This window comes from Palaemon carinicauda, chromosome 22 (assembly GCF_036898095.1).
Source record: "Palaemon carinicauda isolate YSFRI2023 chromosome 22, ASM3689809v2, whole genome shotgun sequence".
Taxonomy (NCBI): Eukaryota; Metazoa; Arthropoda; class Malacostraca; order Decapoda; family Palaemonidae; genus Palaemon; species Palaemon carinicauda.
In genome coordinates this window covers 99,458,637-99,475,462 of record NC_090746.1, presented here as the reverse complement: position 1 = coordinate 99,475,462, position 16,826 = coordinate 99,458,637, and the positions used below count along the sequence as shown (strand labels likewise).

Genomic DNA, 16,826 nt, shown 5'->3' with positions numbered 1-16,826 from the left:
TAGAAAAGACAAGCTCTGACAAAATACCATGCCTATAATAGGAGGGAGGTCAATTCAACTAGCATCTCCTAACTGCAATCTACAGTAATCTTTCCTCACTAATATACACTACGGAATATCTTATCACTAACTAGGGAAAAACACTGTTGTTGAAATGATAATGAAATTAAAAAGTTACATTTCGCTATTTTGGTCTCTCAAATATACATCAACAATTAATGTTAATGAAGATTCTCCAACTCTCCACGCAGTTCGCATTTCCAATCAACTTCAAAACAAAATTACGATTCTTCTGAAACCAGGCAAGCAACCTAACAAAGCAAGGTAATTTCTGGTGCGCTAATAAAGCCCAATCAAATTCAATAAATAACCAAACCCAATTCCCAATAAAATCAAAGAATGCTGAGCATTCATATTTACAAAAGCTGAAAATTACTATCAGTGAATATCTCTAAAAATGCAGCTAAAATGAAAGCAAAACCATCGTCACTCATGATACATTACATATGCTGCAGCACTCAAAATTACCTCAAGAACTTACCAAATTTCTAAGTCGTGACCTCAAGGACGAGAATGTCTGTAAGTACCACAACTTCACAGAACTATGATCATAAATAATGTAACATGGCTCAAATACATGTTACCATAACATAAGCATATAGGTTTTAATGCTCTTATTAAGTAGAAAAGAACCTTGTCATTGAAATGAGGGTACTGTATAGTACTCCACGCATATAAAAGGGCTGAAGATTCTGCATAAGATATTGATGAATGATATGCAGACATCTCGTGACATTCAACAATTTTTTATAAAATCATATGCAAGTGTAATCATGCATCAGAAAATGTTTTCTGTTCTGCTGCTATTAGAGAAAGCAGCAAGTCTTATTATGCTTATTCACAGTCAGCCAAACCAGTTTTACGGGTAAAAAAGATTATTAGAAAAAATGGGTTGGCAGAAAAATAATTTATAACGGCCAAGGATAAGCTTAAACATAAAAACAAGCTGCGAAATATGGTATTGCAGATGATTCCATCGAATTATTTCCAATTGTGTCAACATGGATTACCTCTTGGCTGTAATTCTAACAATTTATGATGCCAACTGTTAGCACTTAGAATATGGGTTACTTTCTTGCAACCATCGCATTTACTCATGACTGACTGAATATATATTCAGAGAAATTCATATAAAATGATTGGTGCGCTAATATCAGTTTGTTTTTGCTAATATATCTTTCATTACAAACCTAATGCTTATGACAGACTATTTACCTGTCTGCAAAAATTATATGACGATTATTACCGGATAGTTTAACTGGACTAAAGTCAAAATCTGAAATTTCATGAGGATGACCTTGTTAATGTATATAAAATCATTTTTAGCGAATGTGTAAACTCAAGTCTATGCCACTAACAATCATTAACTAGTTGAGCCTGAAAGTTAGTGTGGCAAGTAAATCTTCATTAACTCAATTCTCTTTCCTTAAAGACAAACATTAACACAAGTTAGCGCTAGTGTTCATAATTGTCTCTTTTCAATCATAAAATCTAGATATTTCTCCATGATCTTTCTTTCCATGGAGCTTTCGAAGCAAATGAACCTCTTGAAACAAGGAAATTTCCATACAAGTCAGTAAACATAGTGTATAGAACATAAAAGTCAAAATACAAACGGAATAATAGATTTGAATTGCCACTTCGGCAAGTAATGAGAAATTTTACCATCTATAAAATCTTGAAAACTGACATGAAGAGTAGAACTTTTAAGTTTTGTAAAATTATGGTACAGTTAATTTCACACTCCTTAATGTGTGAGAATAATTGAACTGGAATTTAAAGACAATAATTAAAAGATAAATTTTTACAACATCTTGCATACTTCTAAAAACTTTGACATGGCTTGATTTTTGCATCTCTTGAGAGAGGTGAAAACAAAATCTGAAATGTGGACACTTACTAGGTCATCAGCTTTCTTCTTCGGCGACTTACTGCTATGATCTGAAATAAAAAAAAAGGTTGATATTTCATAATTATTCAGCTTTTCAGCAAACTAGGACTGATCCATCAGTATAAACCATGCATATAGTTATACCACAAATATGCTAGACTAAATGTCTTATTCTATCCAGTAAAATCAGAGAGGAAATAAAAGAGAGGAGAAAACTTAACAGACACAATTGACACCTGACAGTGCCACAGAGAAAGCTTTCCAACTAGCTGTGATACTTACCTTCATCATCCTGAACAGTTTCTGCTATTTTCTCTTGAGCTTCTAAAGAATCACCGTCTACATCTCCTTTGGATGGATCCTCGGTATCAGAATTTTCATTTTCAAAGAGCTTCAAAATTTCCATTTCTTTGAGTTGATTATCCAACAGCTTCTCCAAAGTTTCCATCTCTTTCTTTGCCTGTAGAGGATAAATGTGGTCATTTACAGCAACTGGTGAACTGGGAGAAAAATTTTGCAATACATACATACATATACCAAGGCACTTCCCCCAATTTTGGGGGGTAGCCGACATCAACAAATGAAACGAAAACAAATACATAAATATAAAATAATTACAATTTTAGTTTTTAATAATTGGACTAATATTTACAAGTCTATAACTCTTCCACTTCTATTTCCAAGTACATACTTATTCTCAGTAATTTACTGCATTCTCTTTTGTAAGTAAAGAAAAAAATAATAGTGTATAATTGCGCATTCCATCTACAAAATTACACAAATTGCTATGACTTGATATCTAAAGAGTTTATACCATTCCCTTAACTATTATGACTATTAATACCAATATTATAATTGCTTGCTAAGCTACAGCCCCACTTGGAAAACCCCGAGTGCTCCAACAGGGAAAATAACCCAGTGAAAAAGGAATTAAGGAAGCAATTAGAATAGTATGCCTGAGTTTACCCTCAAGCAAGAGAACTGTAACGCAAGACAGTGGAAGGCCATGGTACAGAGGCGATGGCAGTACCCATGACTAGAGAACAATGATTTGATCTTGTAGTGTCCTTCTCCTAAAAGAGATGCTTACCATAGCTAAAAAGTTTCTTCTACCCTTACCAAGAATTAAGTGGCTACTGAACAATTACATTGCAGTAGTTAACCCCCTCAGCAAATAATTGTTTGGTAATCTGAGTGTTGTCAGGAGTATGAGGATGAAGGAGCATGTGGAAAGAATAGGCCAGACTATTTGTGTATGTGTAGGCAAAGACAAAATAAGCCGTAACCAGAGAGAAGGATCTAATGTAGTACTGTCTGGCCAGTCAAAGGACCCAATAACTCTAGTGGTAGTATCAACGGGTGGCTGGTGCCCTGGCCAACCTATTACCTAGGCTACTTAAGGCTCTTGTCAAACAATGCAAGCAGCACAACGTATACAACCTAGGCTACTTAAGGCTCTCGTCAACCAATGTAAGCGGCACAATGTATATAACCTAGGCTATTTAAGATTCTCGTCAACCAATGCAAGCGGCATAATGTATACAACCTAGGCTATTTAAGGCTCTCGTCAACCAATGCAAATGGCAAAATGTATACAGTTAAAACTAATTTAGATTACACTTACAGAAGAGAGCTTATTTTCTGCTTTGTCTAATGCATCCATGAAAGATGAAAAGGCAGTTTCAAACTTTTGTTCTTCTTCTTCCAACTCCTCATCATCCATATCATGGTCAACATCCTGCAAAGATAAAATAAACATTATAATTTTTGCATGATACAGTAACCTAGTTTTGGGAGTGTATAAAAACATTACTACTCTTCTGAAAACTTCATTTCTTAGCTAATAATGTCCTGATACTTAACCTGAAATTCATGTGCAATCACTCTTCAAATTAAAATCTTTGGCCAAAAATATAAGTAATTATAGTCATGAAGTTTGTAAAAATAATTCTTTCCTGCTGGTAAAAGGCGCTGGAAAAGAGCCATTACGTAAGTAACATTCTCTCCAAGACATCATTTTTATTTTTCATTCTAAATTGGTTTAAGCATTGTGTAAAAAAATCTTATTGGGGAGGTGGGGGGGGGAATAATATGATTAATTTTAATATGAAGTACAGTATGTATATGCCATAATGATTTTTCATTCTTCATTAGTTTAAGCACTGTAGAAAAGTTAAAGCCACTATTAGGAGGTGGGGGGGGGGGACTAACTTGATTAATTTTATTTTTAAAATTCTTGTGCTAAGTACCACCTTGTATTCTCTTAGAATAAGAATCATATATTGCACAATCTAAACACTTAAACTATTATAAAATACTCTACAAGTTAAATATTTGTATGTGGTACTTTAGCTGCAATTGATTTAAAGGGGGGTATTAAAGTTTATAAATACATAAATGAATAGCAGCTTTGTCAACATTTGCTCAGCCATTATACAACTGAATATCAAAACATTTTCTCTCACAATATTTTACTAATCGATTATGTATCTAGGCAAGCATGAACTATTTTAATTTCACTTTTATATACAGTATTTTGCTCAAGAAATCTTTATTAAGTGCCTTAAAAAAATAAGAAGTGTACATTTATTGAAAAGTTTTCATAATGCGTACACACCTCTTGTGATAGGTCTGTTTGCACTGTTTGTGAGGTAACCATGATGCGATACTTAAAATAACCATCTTTATTGTAGATTTTAGTAATACAGGATGTTTATCATTATGACAGCCATAAGAAAAAAAAAGCACAATAAGAGAAAACTAGATTTAAGCCTCACAATCCTTATGCGATTAAACACTTTTGTTATTAGTTGCTTCCCAAAGAAGCGTCACGTCGATTTTCGAGGTAGGACAGAAATGTGCCCTAGAAAGGGATTTATGTGTTCCCTCCAACGGCACAATAGATATCAAAGTGCTTACAACCTGTTCTAATTTTATACAAACTAGATGAAATATTAAAAAATGTGCTACTGTACAATACACTAATATTAACATATTACCAAAGGTCACTTTATTTCAAGCTTGGCAACTCTTATGATTGCTGGACATGAAACAAGGTGGAGTTGGAAGTGACAAACTAGTGATGACAGAACCTTTTTAATAACATATTGAACAATGCAGTCTTCTGTCACAGATTATGATGGACGCTGTTGCTCTAGCCGAGACTATGGCGCATGCAGTGGATATAAATCATTCTTCCTTTTCATATCGCTTGATCATGATCCATTTATCTAGCATTGTTATAACATGACACATGGAATTATTAACTTTAATTCAATGTCAATTATCAAAAGGATAAATTCAATGCATATGCAATGTACAGCAAAACAGTTATAAATGCCTAACTCCGTACGTAGGCGGTGGACCCTCTGGCTGACACAAGCGGGAAACTGTTTGAGACTCATCACACTAAATTTAATATTTATTTTATCATATTGTAATTTTTATTTTGAGTTTATGAGATATTTCAGCTGGTTTTTAATTCATCTTTCACAGCCACAGATTATGCAATGAAGATACACTGTTAAAAAATGCTCGACAAATCAGTTGTTTAACTTACAGTAATGAAGCCAACAACACTTTAATCTGGAAACATGCCCATACCTCTGCTGTATGCCTTCGAGAAGGATTGAAATTGAGTCTTCAGACACATTGCATGTTTTTCTTTACATTTCCTGTGTGGTACCCGTACAGCAACCTAACACCATTCGAACCAGATGCATTTTGAGAGTGAGTTCTGAGCTGGAAAGTTTGCCAGTCCAACATCATTAGGGTTAAACAACTTGCAACCCAAAACTATGTTCCATCATCAGTTCCTGTTATAGCTAGCTAACTAGGCTATGAATATAACAAGAATGCCTGAATTTAGATATCAATTTAATTAAAACTCTATAATCTATAATACATTTTCTTCACATTTTATGAACAAACATTTTCAAGTCTTCAGTCTCCTGATTGCCACAGCTCAGACTACGTATGTTAATCAACGTAAACAACAGCCATATCAAGAATTCCTACAGCTATTGGTTATTGATATGTAAAAAGATTTAAAAAGAGATTAATTTGCCCTTCATTTCATTTCCATTACTTTGAATGATCAACCATTTAAAGAATTTTCTCTTGATGTTACTCTTTCTTGCTGTGTACGTACAAATTTTCTTTCTTTACGAAGCTAAATGGCATCATTTTCTTTATAATTACGCACTCAAACTAATGTATGTTATCAATAAAGAAGAAAGACAGTGTTTCATGCCCAATCTTTTCAAAACTAGCTACAAGTTAGATTAAAGGAAAATAATCCTTAATAAAGAAAAAAATATTTAGTAAGTAATTTACTTTCTAAGATAGAACAGCTGGCGAGACAAGACTATAATTTTTTCACTCCATTATTATAATTTCCATTGCTATTGTAGGCAGTTTCTTAGCAGCATGAGAGGTATAAATAGTTCACAATTTTACTATTTCCACAGAGCAATAACTGGTTAGTGTTGAACAAACAAAAACACTTTTTTTGAGACTCGAAAGATGGGCTAACATTCAGTGGGCCACCAAGCAACAGAACAGCAAAGTACCATACCACTTAGCCACGCAATTTGAGATTCAGCCATAATTTTCCTGAGTGTATGTAATTTTGTCTAAGACATTTTCTTTGTTACTGTACGAGAGACACCGATGAAGACATAAAATGACATGATGTGGATTTGATTTATTTATCTAATATTCAAGGACAAGTGAAGTAAAGTAGGAAATGACAAAGTGAAACGACGTAAAGAAGGGCATTAATTATTTTTTTACTCATTTGTGTCAGAAACAGGACACTATCCAATAGAGCGAACAAACATACATGTGATCTGCGCCCAAGCCTCAACTTGATCCAAACTGGGACCAGGGAGGACCAGGCAATGGCTGCTGATGACTCAGTAGATATACCTATACGCTCACCAAAACGCCCCCATAACTCTTAAGTCACATGATCGATGAAGTTGTGGACACTTAAAAACTATTTGGGCTTGAAAGGGGACTGAACTCCAAACCAATAACCCATGAGTCGGGTTAGTTTCCAATAGGATAAATACATGAGTTTAGTATATATATTCATACAGTATATAAAATGAAAACATAAATAAACATAAATATAGTGTAAACTTTTGATATTTACAGACAATGGAAGGTCCATCTATATCTCAACAGAGATTTATTAACATTGGTGTTATGTAATTGTGAATACTCTTCTGTATTGATACTATAGAATTGTAAATACCAGGAATAACTAGAACTTATATTTAATGGAAGTTCTCTAACCTTTCCAGAAATAGCCAAATGTACGTTATGGGCCGACTGTAGCATAAGTACTAATACTAATAATGAAAGATGAAAGGCCATCATACCTTGCTCATCATCTTCCTGGTCCATTCCTTTACTTCTTTCTCGAGCTGCTTGATTTGGCCTTCCTTCATGTTGTTTACCATGTGGTTAATCTCTTCAATCATTCCATCATCCACTTCCCTCCTCTCCTCCTACGAAAAGCAATATAAAATAGTTATTCGTCAAATACAAAACCACTGGGAATTTACCATAAACCCAATAGAAATGGGAAGAAGGAAAGGAACAATCTCTGATATGTATAAAAATATATGTAACCAATTCTATGATAAAATTGGAATTCGATTTATCCCCAACAATGTAAGGCAATGATTCATGTGCTGAGTACCATATTATCCTGGATTAAGGGTTAGTGGTATTACAAAAACCATGTCGGTGTAAGATTTCACCTAAACAAAACACTCCACCATAATCGAGTCTATTACGAGATTGTCAAATACTGTACCAAATTTCTCTGCAAAATAAAAGAAAATAATAAGACAAACTTTAAAAGAAAACAGCAAACCAACAGGAAATAATCAAGGTACTTGAAAAGTGCTGCCAAAAACCTACCAAGGAATTTTGTTTACCTAAATTAAAAAAAACTTTCTTAAATCAATGTTACAAAAATTAAAGTGTATTGAAATTACAAAGGTTATCATTGCCCAGCAATGTGGATCAGAAAATCCTAATAGTTTCTATCAATAAGAAGAAATGGAAACTAAGGGGACAGGTAGAAAAAAATCTATTTCCAACTGAATGTGAAAGTGGAAAATGAATTCATGAGAAATACCACTTATCTAAAATCAGCCAAATAAGTATCTGAGCTGCAACAGAAAAGATCTACATTCATTTTCAAATATTTATGAGGTTCTTCAAGTATATCAATACTGTATCCATTACCAGATCTCAAAAGAAAATCTTGATATTTGGAAATGCGAGCTCGGTGAAGTGAACTGTTATCCCATAAACAGCTGTAGCTCAGTCCTTAAAAATAGTAAAATATTTTTTAACCAAAATCTACTATAGTAGAGTATAACCCAAACACCTTATAAATCATTATTCTAAATTCCTTAGAGTATCTCGAGGTAGCAGAAAACTTCTTTTGATTATGAAAGATGAGCTGAAATGATCAGTTTGTTTTAAATGTCTGAATATAATTTAAGGAAGTTATTTCCAGCTAATGTTCTTTTGAGAGACAAAGTTAGTTACAGAGTTTGGAAGTTATTTCAGGTAATGTTCTTTTGTGACCCAAAGTTAGTTACAGAGTTTGGAAGTTATTTCAGGTAATGTTCTTTTGAGACAAAGTTAGTTACAGAGTTTGGAAGTTATTTCAGGTAATGTTCTTTTGTGACCCAAAGTTAGTTACAGAGTTTGGAAGTTATTTCAGGTAATGTTCTTTTGAGACAAAGTTAGTTACAGAGTTTGGAAGTTATTTCAGGTAATGCTCTTTTGAGACACAAAGTTAGTTACAGAGTTTGGAAGTTATTTCAGGTAATGTTCTTTTGAGACAAAGTTAGTTACAGAGTTTGGAAGTTATTTCAGGTAATGTTCTTTTGAGACAAAGTTAGTTACAGAGTTTGGAAGTTATTTCAGGTAATGTTCTTTTGAGACCAAAAGTTAGTTACAGAGTTTGGAAGTTATTTCAAATAATGTTCTTTTGAGACCAAAAGTTAGTTACAGAGTTTGGAAGTTATTTCAGGTAATGTTCTTTTGAGACAAAGTTAGTTACAGAGTTTGGAAGTTATTTCAGGTAATGTTCTTTTGAGACAAAGTTAGTTACAGAGTTTGGAAGTTATTTCAAATAATGTTCTTTTGAGACCAAAAGTTAGTTACAAAGTTTGGAAGTTATTTCAGGTAATGTTCTTTTGAGACAAAGTTAGTTACAGAGTTTGGAAGTTATTTCAGGTAATGTTCTTTTGAGACAAAGTTAGTTACAGAGTTTGGAAGTTATTTCAAATAATGTTCTTTTGAGACCAAAAGTTAGTTACAGAGTTTGGAAGTTATTTCAGGTAATGTTCTTTTGAGACAAAGTTAGTTACAGAGTTTGGAAGTTATTTCAAATAAAGTTCTTTTGAGACAAAGTTAGTTACAGAGTTTGGAAGTTATTTCAGGTAATGTTCTTTTGAGACAAAGTTAGTTACAGAGTTTGGAAGTTATTTCAGGTAATGTTCTTTTGAGACAAAGTTAGTTACAGAGTTTGGAAGTTATTTCAGGTAATGTTCTTTTGTGACCCAAAGTTAGTTACAGAGTTTGGAAGTTATTTCAGGTAATGTTCTTTTGAGACAAAGTTAGTTACAGAGTTTGGAAGTTATTTCAAATAATGTTCGTTTGAGGCCAAAAGTTAGTTACAGAGTTTGGAAGTTATTTCAGGTAATGTTCTTTTGAGACAAAGTTAGTTACAGAGTTTGGAAGTTATTTCAAATAATGTTCTTTTGAGACAAAGTTAGTTACAGAGTTTGGAAGTTATTTCAAATAATGTTCTTTTGAGACCAAAAGTTAGTTACAGAGTTTGGAAGTTATTTCAGGTAATGTTCTTTTGAGACAAAGTTAGTTACAGAGTTTGGAAGTTATTTCAAATAAAGTTCTTTTGAGACAAAGTTAGTTACAGAGTTTGGAAGTTATTTCAGGTAATGTTCTTTTGAGACAAAGTTAGTTACAGAGTTTGGAAGTTATTTCAGGTAATGTTCTTTTGTGACCCAAAGTTAGTTACAGAGTTTGGAAGTTATTTCAGGTAATGTTCTTTTGAGACAAAGTTAGTTACAGAGTTTGGAAGTTATTTCAGGTAATGTTCTTTTGTGACCCAAAGTTAGTTACAGAGTTTGGAAGTTATTTCAGGTAATGTTCTTTTGAGACAAAGTTAGTTACAGAGTTTGGAAGTTATTTCAAATAAAGTTCTTTTGAGACAAAGTTAGTTACAGAGTTTGGAAGTTATTTCAGGTAATGTTCTTTTGAGACAAAGTTAGTTACAGAGTTTGGAAGTTATTTCAGGTAATGTTCTTTTGAGACAAAGTTAGTTACAGAGTTTGGAAGTTATTTCAGGTAATGTTCTTTTGTGACCCAAAGTTAGTTACAGAGTTTGGAAGTTATTTCAGGTAATGTTCTTTTGAGACAAAGTTAGTTACAGAGTTTGGAAGTTATTTCAGGTAATGCTCTTTTGAGACCCAAAGTTAGTTACAGAGTTTGGAAGTTATTTCAAATAATGTTCTTTTGAGACAAAGTTAGTTACAGAGTTTGGAAGTTATTTCAAATAATGTTCTTTTGAGACCAAAAGTTAGTTACAGAGTTTGGAAGTTATTTCAGGTAATGTTCTTTTGAGACAAAGTTAGTTACAGAGTTTGGAAGTTATTTCAGGTAATGTTCTTTTGAGACAAAGTTAGTTACAGAGTTTGGAAGTTATTTCAAATAATGTTCTTTTGAGACCAAAAGTTAGTTACAGAGTTTGGAAGTTATTTCAGGTAATGTTCTTTTGAGACAAAGTTAGTTACAGAGTTTGGAAGTTATTTCAGGTAATGTTCTTTTGAGACAAAGTTAGTTACAGAGTTTGGAAGTTATTTCAAATAATGTTCTTTTGAGACCAAAAGTTAGTTACAGAGTTTGGAAGTTATTTCAGGTAATGTTCTTTTGAGACAAAGTTAGTTACAGAGTTTGGAAGTTATTTCAAATAATGTTCTTTTGAGACAAAGTTAGTTACAGAGTTTGGAAGTTATTTCAGGTAATGTTCTTTTGAGACAAAGTTAGTTACAGAGTTTGGAAGTTATTTCAGGTAATGTTCTTTTGAGACTCAAAGTTAGTTACAGAGTTTGGAAGTTATTTCAGATAATGTTCTTTTGAGACCCAAAGTTAGTTACAGAGTTTGGAAGTTATTTCAGGTAATGTTCTTTTGAGACCCAAAGTTAGTTACAGAGTTTGGAAGTTATTTCAGGTAATGTTCTATTGAGACTTAAAGTTAGTTACAGAGTTTGGAAGTTATTTCAGGTAATGTTCTTTTGAGACCCAAAGTTAGTTACAGAGTTTGGAAGTTATTTCAGGTAATGTTCTTTTGAGACCCAACGTTAGTTACAGAGTTTGGAAGTTATTTCAGGTAATGTTCTTTTGAGACCCAACGTTAGTTACAGAGTTTGGAAGTTATTTCAGGTAATGTTCTTTTGAGACCAAAAGTTAGTTACAGAGTTTGGAAGTTATTTCAGGTAATGTTCTTTTGAGACCAAAAGTTAGTTACAGAGTTTGGAAGTTATTTCAGGTAATGTTCTTTTGAGACCCAAAGTTAGTTACAGAGTTTGGAAGTTATTTCAGGTAATGTTCTTTTGAGACCCAACGTTAGTTACAGAGTTTGGAAGTTATTTCAGGTAATGTTCTTTTGAGACCCAACGTTAGTTACAGAGTTTGGAAGTTATTTCAGGTAATGTTCTTTTGAGACCCAACGTTAGTTACAGAGTTTGGAAGTTATTTCAGGTAATGTTCTTTTGAGACCAAAAGTTAGTTACAGTTTGGAAGTTATTTCAGGTAATGTTCTTTTGAGACCCAAAGTTAGTTACAGAGTTTGGAAGTTATTTCAGGTAATGTTCTTTTGAGACCCAACGTTAGTTACAGAGTTTGGAAGTTATTTCAGGTAATGTTCTATTGAGACCTAAGGTTAGTTGGGGAGTTTTTGTAATAACTTAAGACCTGTGTGAACCAAGTCTGGCCTACATTAATTGTCTTCCTTGTAATCTCCACATAACATTGCTTTAAGAAAATGGTCTACGACTGTTAGCCTTGCTTGGGTCTTTACCAAGTTTTACATCTAGGATAATTTTTGTGAAGCAACACCAATCTTTTACAAATTTCTTTATGATTTTTCTCCAGTTGATAACTACTTTTATTGCTTCAAGAGATATATGAATCATTAGTTTTGTTAAGAGAATTTTCTATATTGCATTATGAATACACAAAAGGGAAATAGAAAATACATCTAACGTCTGGTAACATAAATCCAAATAACTTTCAAAATGTAAATTAACTCACAGGTTTTAGAAACTTCTCTCCAAGCTGTTTCAACTTCTGATGAAGATTAAAGAAGTGATCTTTATTTGTTGATTTTGAGGCTTGGGGTACTGTTTCCATCATTTGCTCATCTTCATCTTCTATTTCATCTTCGTCGTCTTCACCGTCCTCGTCATCATCACCTATCTCCTCCAACTCATCACCTTCTTTTAAATATGAATCTTCACTCTGGAAAGAAAATATATTGCTAAATAGCAGAACTACAATTTAAACACAGACTACCCACAACTGTCATTAGAGAAAATGGCAGACGTACTTAACACGTGTAAGGTTTTAAGAGTCCTAGTATGATCTGAAAGGCATTAGCTTTTTGTATCCCTTTTGATGCCAGATAAAACTATAAAAAAAAACTCTTTTCTTAACCATAAAGAAGTCTTGGTCATTTATTTGTAATTTGTAACTTGACAACAGGCATTTATTTTATTTATTTTCTATATTTTCAATACTTCCGTGGAATTACAATACAGTACTGAATTGAGTTTATGTTCATAATGGATTCTATTATAAAATTTGGGTCATAGGCCAGGAACTGTGACTGGCAATGACTTTGGGGGAGCCTATAGGTCTATCTGCTGAGTCATCAGCAGCCATTGCCTGGCCCTCCTTGGTCCTAGCTTGGATGGAGAAGGGGGCTTGGGCATTGATCATATGTAATATGGTCAACCTCTAGGGCATTGTTCTGCTTGATAAGGCAATGTCACTGTCTCTTGCCTCTGCCATTCATAAGCGGCCTTTAAACCTTTGTGATAACTGATCGTAAGAGTGTAAAATGACGACCAACTGCCCATAAAGCGTAAATTAAGTTATTCGGTTAGTATTAGTGAATGTCATCCAAGAGAGAGAACTCCTGATGTTTCACTCAGAGTTCTCATGGAGGGAGATTCTCCTTCCAAGTAGTAATTCCCTCCTCCTCCCCCTCTCTCGTCATCCCTCTTGCCAGGTATGACTCTCCTCACAGGTAAAATGCAAGTTCATTTTTTAACAACAGGATATTTATATTTTTCATTGTGATTTATTAATTTCTAATCATTTCTGCTACCCCCCAAAATTGGGGGAAATGCCTTGGTATATGTATGTATTTCTGATTTTGGGGGCTATAATTTGTACAATAATTGCCAATACAAAACCTTTAAAAACTAGCGTATACCTGTGTTTATGGGACGTGTGGAACGCATTGAGTGAATTTCCTTTATTTCTTATGGGAAAAATTTTTTAGGATACGAGTACTTTAGGTTGCGAGCTTGCACACAGAATAAAACTTGTAACTCAAGGTATATTATGCTTACAAATTCTCAATCACTCATGGTAGTTCAGCATAGTTTTTTATCTTTTTTCATAATGGACTTGGCTCATAACTTGATCCTAAGTGCACGCTGACGTGTACTCATGAGATTTTAGTAACACTTTATGTTTCTTTGTTTCCTTTCATTAATTGCTTTTGTTAATTTACCTTTTTCTTGTTTTCATTATTTCCTTCTGTTCAATCTTTTCCTATATAAATTACTAATTTTAATATTTTTTATCCTTTCAATATCTCTTTAAACAGTATATGTTTATACTTTATATAGAAAAAAAATTTAAAATTCACATTAAGTGATATATGCAAAAAATTTCCAAGGAACTTTTAATAGAAAAAAATTCTGGGTGTGCTTCACGGGTTATTAAAAATGGATAATCAAGGTGGGATATGTTGAACCAAAGAGCATGAAAGAGCAGTAACACACAAAAGTAATAAGAATAACATCCATCAAAATAGGTTATATGACCCATAGAGAATACTCACATCTAACAAATGAAGAAGATCTTGAGTCTGTGCATCTGATATAAGCTCTTCCCCGTCTTTGCCAATGACTTCACTATCGTCAATCATGTTTTCTAAGTCTCCATCAGAATCAGATGCCTCCATAATATCATCTGCATTATTCAAAATATTCTGATTATTTTCAAGACTGTCTGCAGATCTCTCAGTCTCTGTCGACAGCTTCAAGTCTTCCACCTTCAGCTGTGGATCTAATTTTAAAAAAATATTCCTTAGAAAAGATCCCGTGATAACTTAATGTCAATGAAGCAATTAAATAAAAGTAATTCTAGACAAGTATCATAAATAGGAAGCAAAAAACTTGAAACATTTGCATAAAATCTACCAAAAAATAAAATGTTAACTTTCTTATTCTAAAACTATATAACAACATGCATGTTAATCTACATCCACAGTAAAACTACTATTCAAGAAGTATTAATTGGAATAAATAAATGTTTCTGGCCTATGTGTCGTCATCTGAAAAACTACTTGTACAAAATCCATAAAGGATGGAAATCTGCTTATAAAAATTACAAAAATTTCAACTAACAGTAATAAATTATGGTAAATTGTTACCATTAACAAGAACATTAAAAACGTACTTCTTTCAAGTCAAGGGGACTGAGAAAATACCATACAGCCAAGAAAGATTAAGCAATAACATGGCATTAACAATCCATGAAGAAGCCTACCTAAATTTTAAAAATGGTTATCTCCATTCTTCTGAGCACATCAAACTCCATTTGAAAACTGATTTTGAAATAACAATTCTTCTCATACTACAGTAATAGTAAACAAACTTTTCTATAGTGAAAGTTGATGACCTGACTATTTTAAGTTAAACACTAAGAAATAAATTTTCCCCTACACATTAGTACAGGTCCTCAACTTACAAACATTCAGAGACAAAAACACAAATCCAACCAAAATCTTGGGTATTGTATCAAAAGCTTATAATGAAATACAGTACTGTAATAAAATATTTAATTTAATGTAGTATGCAAGGCGTAGGAGGAGATGATGATGATGCAAGGCGATATTTGTAATATGAAAGATAATTTGTAGACGTTTGCAGACGAAAATCGTAGGAATAAGTCAGGTGAACCCTACCTTAGGCCAAAATTTAACAAAATTCAACTTCCAAACGCGTTCTTGAAATCTATTAAGTTTGCAAATTGAGGACTTTCTGTATGAAATATTGTTTAAAATCTATTTGGAATATCAACCCTGTAAAAATATAAACATACCATTTTCTTCCAGTGTGATCTGAGTTTCAACCTCCATAACGTCCCTCATTTCTGCTGACTGCGAGTTTTTGTTTTTCTTAAGAGGAGCCAGTTTAAAAATCTTTATGTTCATCTTTAACTCGTCGTCTTCGTCTATGACGATGGGCTTCAGTATGGACTGACTTTCTTGATGATCTGCTTCCCCTAAAATTTCAGCATTCTTTTTCAGCCATTTTTCCTTCAATGACTCTTCCTCCTTGGCCTTTTCTGTCGAATAAATTCAATTGTCGTATAATAACAAAGAAGAGGTAAAGTAATTAGGGTATGAACTCTCAAATTGCAAACCCCAGATAAGATTAAAACCTAATCAAATAGATAATATTTAAAATAGATACATTCTTTCCCAAAAATGAATATCTTACAATGGGTGTTTATGTATGAGAAGTCCTCAAACACAAGCTAAGAAAATCTTTACCCATAAGCTCATGAAATGACAATGCATCATGAGGTTTTGAACTTTAAACCAACCCGGTTCACGTTTAATCACATTATATATATATATATATATATATATATATATATATATATATATATATATATATATATATATATATATATATATATATATATATATATATATATATATATATATAAAACTTATGCAAAATGTAGATCTACTTATGCACACTTTAACAAATGAAAAAGGATAAAATGAGATATGCAACACAACATATCCCAATCCCACAAAGCAAAATTAGCTTAAATCCCTATCAGTGAATCATTATATAAACTGTTAAATTATTGTCATAGATATCAATTATAGGAACAAGAACGAGCCATACTTGATATTTAGAAAAAAGAAAGAAAAAAAAAGAAAGGAAATCAACACAAATTGAAAAACATATCTAAAGGAAAATAATCTCTAGCACTTAATACATGATAAGCTAAAATTAATTAACAAACGTACCCCTACTAATCATACAAATATGTTTGTGCAGTAGTTAATTACACACACAAAATCATTATAAAAAAATCACTTAATTGTAAACAAGAGGTAAAGATATTTCCTGAATATTGGACTCATCAGAACAAGTGACAAATCTAATATAGCATTAATAAGCTAAATGGTTACAGGGAGCCAGTAAGACAAGTAGCTGTAAGGAAAACTTATCAGTACTAACTTGGGGAAAAAGTGAATGACTTAAGGCATGTATAAAACTGACTGATATGTCAACGAATACTGTATGTAGGTTTTAAACAGCTTGAGCAATGTTCGAAGACATCCCTTGCTGAAATGTGTAGGAAAGAGACAACCGATAAAATGGGCTGTGTAATTACTGCCGAGCGATGATTCATAAGTGACCTTGTGTAAACAGTAACCCCTGACTCTCCAACTTAATCCATCTTCAAGGCTTTACATCCAATAAGAAGGGTTGAAAAT

At 32.8% G+C, this 16,826-nt stretch overlaps 1 protein-coding gene across 7 annotated transcripts in view; it reads right to left on the bottom strand.

Annotated features, from left to right (window-relative positions):
* Positions 1 to 16,826, bottom strand: part of LOC137616644 (protein OS-9-like) — a 76,590-nt gene that overhangs the window by 40,259 nt on the left and 19,505 nt on the right. For 3 of the 7 annotated variants that reach the window (XM_068346559.1, XM_068346561.1, XM_068346563.1), the window contains exons 6-13: positions 15,407 to 15,652; positions 14,142 to 14,368; positions 12,320 to 12,526; positions 7,339 to 7,467; positions 3,576 to 3,689; positions 2,234 to 2,411; positions 1,961 to 2,001; positions 542 to 577 (exon numbers count right to left, since the gene is read on the bottom strand). In XM_068346559.1, the coding sequence (XP_068202660.1) occupies positions 542 to 577; positions 1,961 to 2,001; positions 2,234 to 2,411; positions 3,576 to 3,689; positions 7,339 to 7,467; positions 12,320 to 12,526; positions 14,142 to 14,368; positions 15,407 to 15,652 (1,178 nt within the window). The remainder of the gene's footprint in view (positions 1 to 541; positions 578 to 1,960; positions 2,002 to 2,233; positions 2,412 to 3,575; positions 3,690 to 7,338; positions 7,468 to 12,319; positions 12,527 to 14,141; positions 14,369 to 15,406; positions 15,653 to 16,826) is intronic. The other 4 variants (XM_068346560.1, XM_068346562.1, XM_068346565.1 and 1 more) reach the window with 2 other exon arrangements.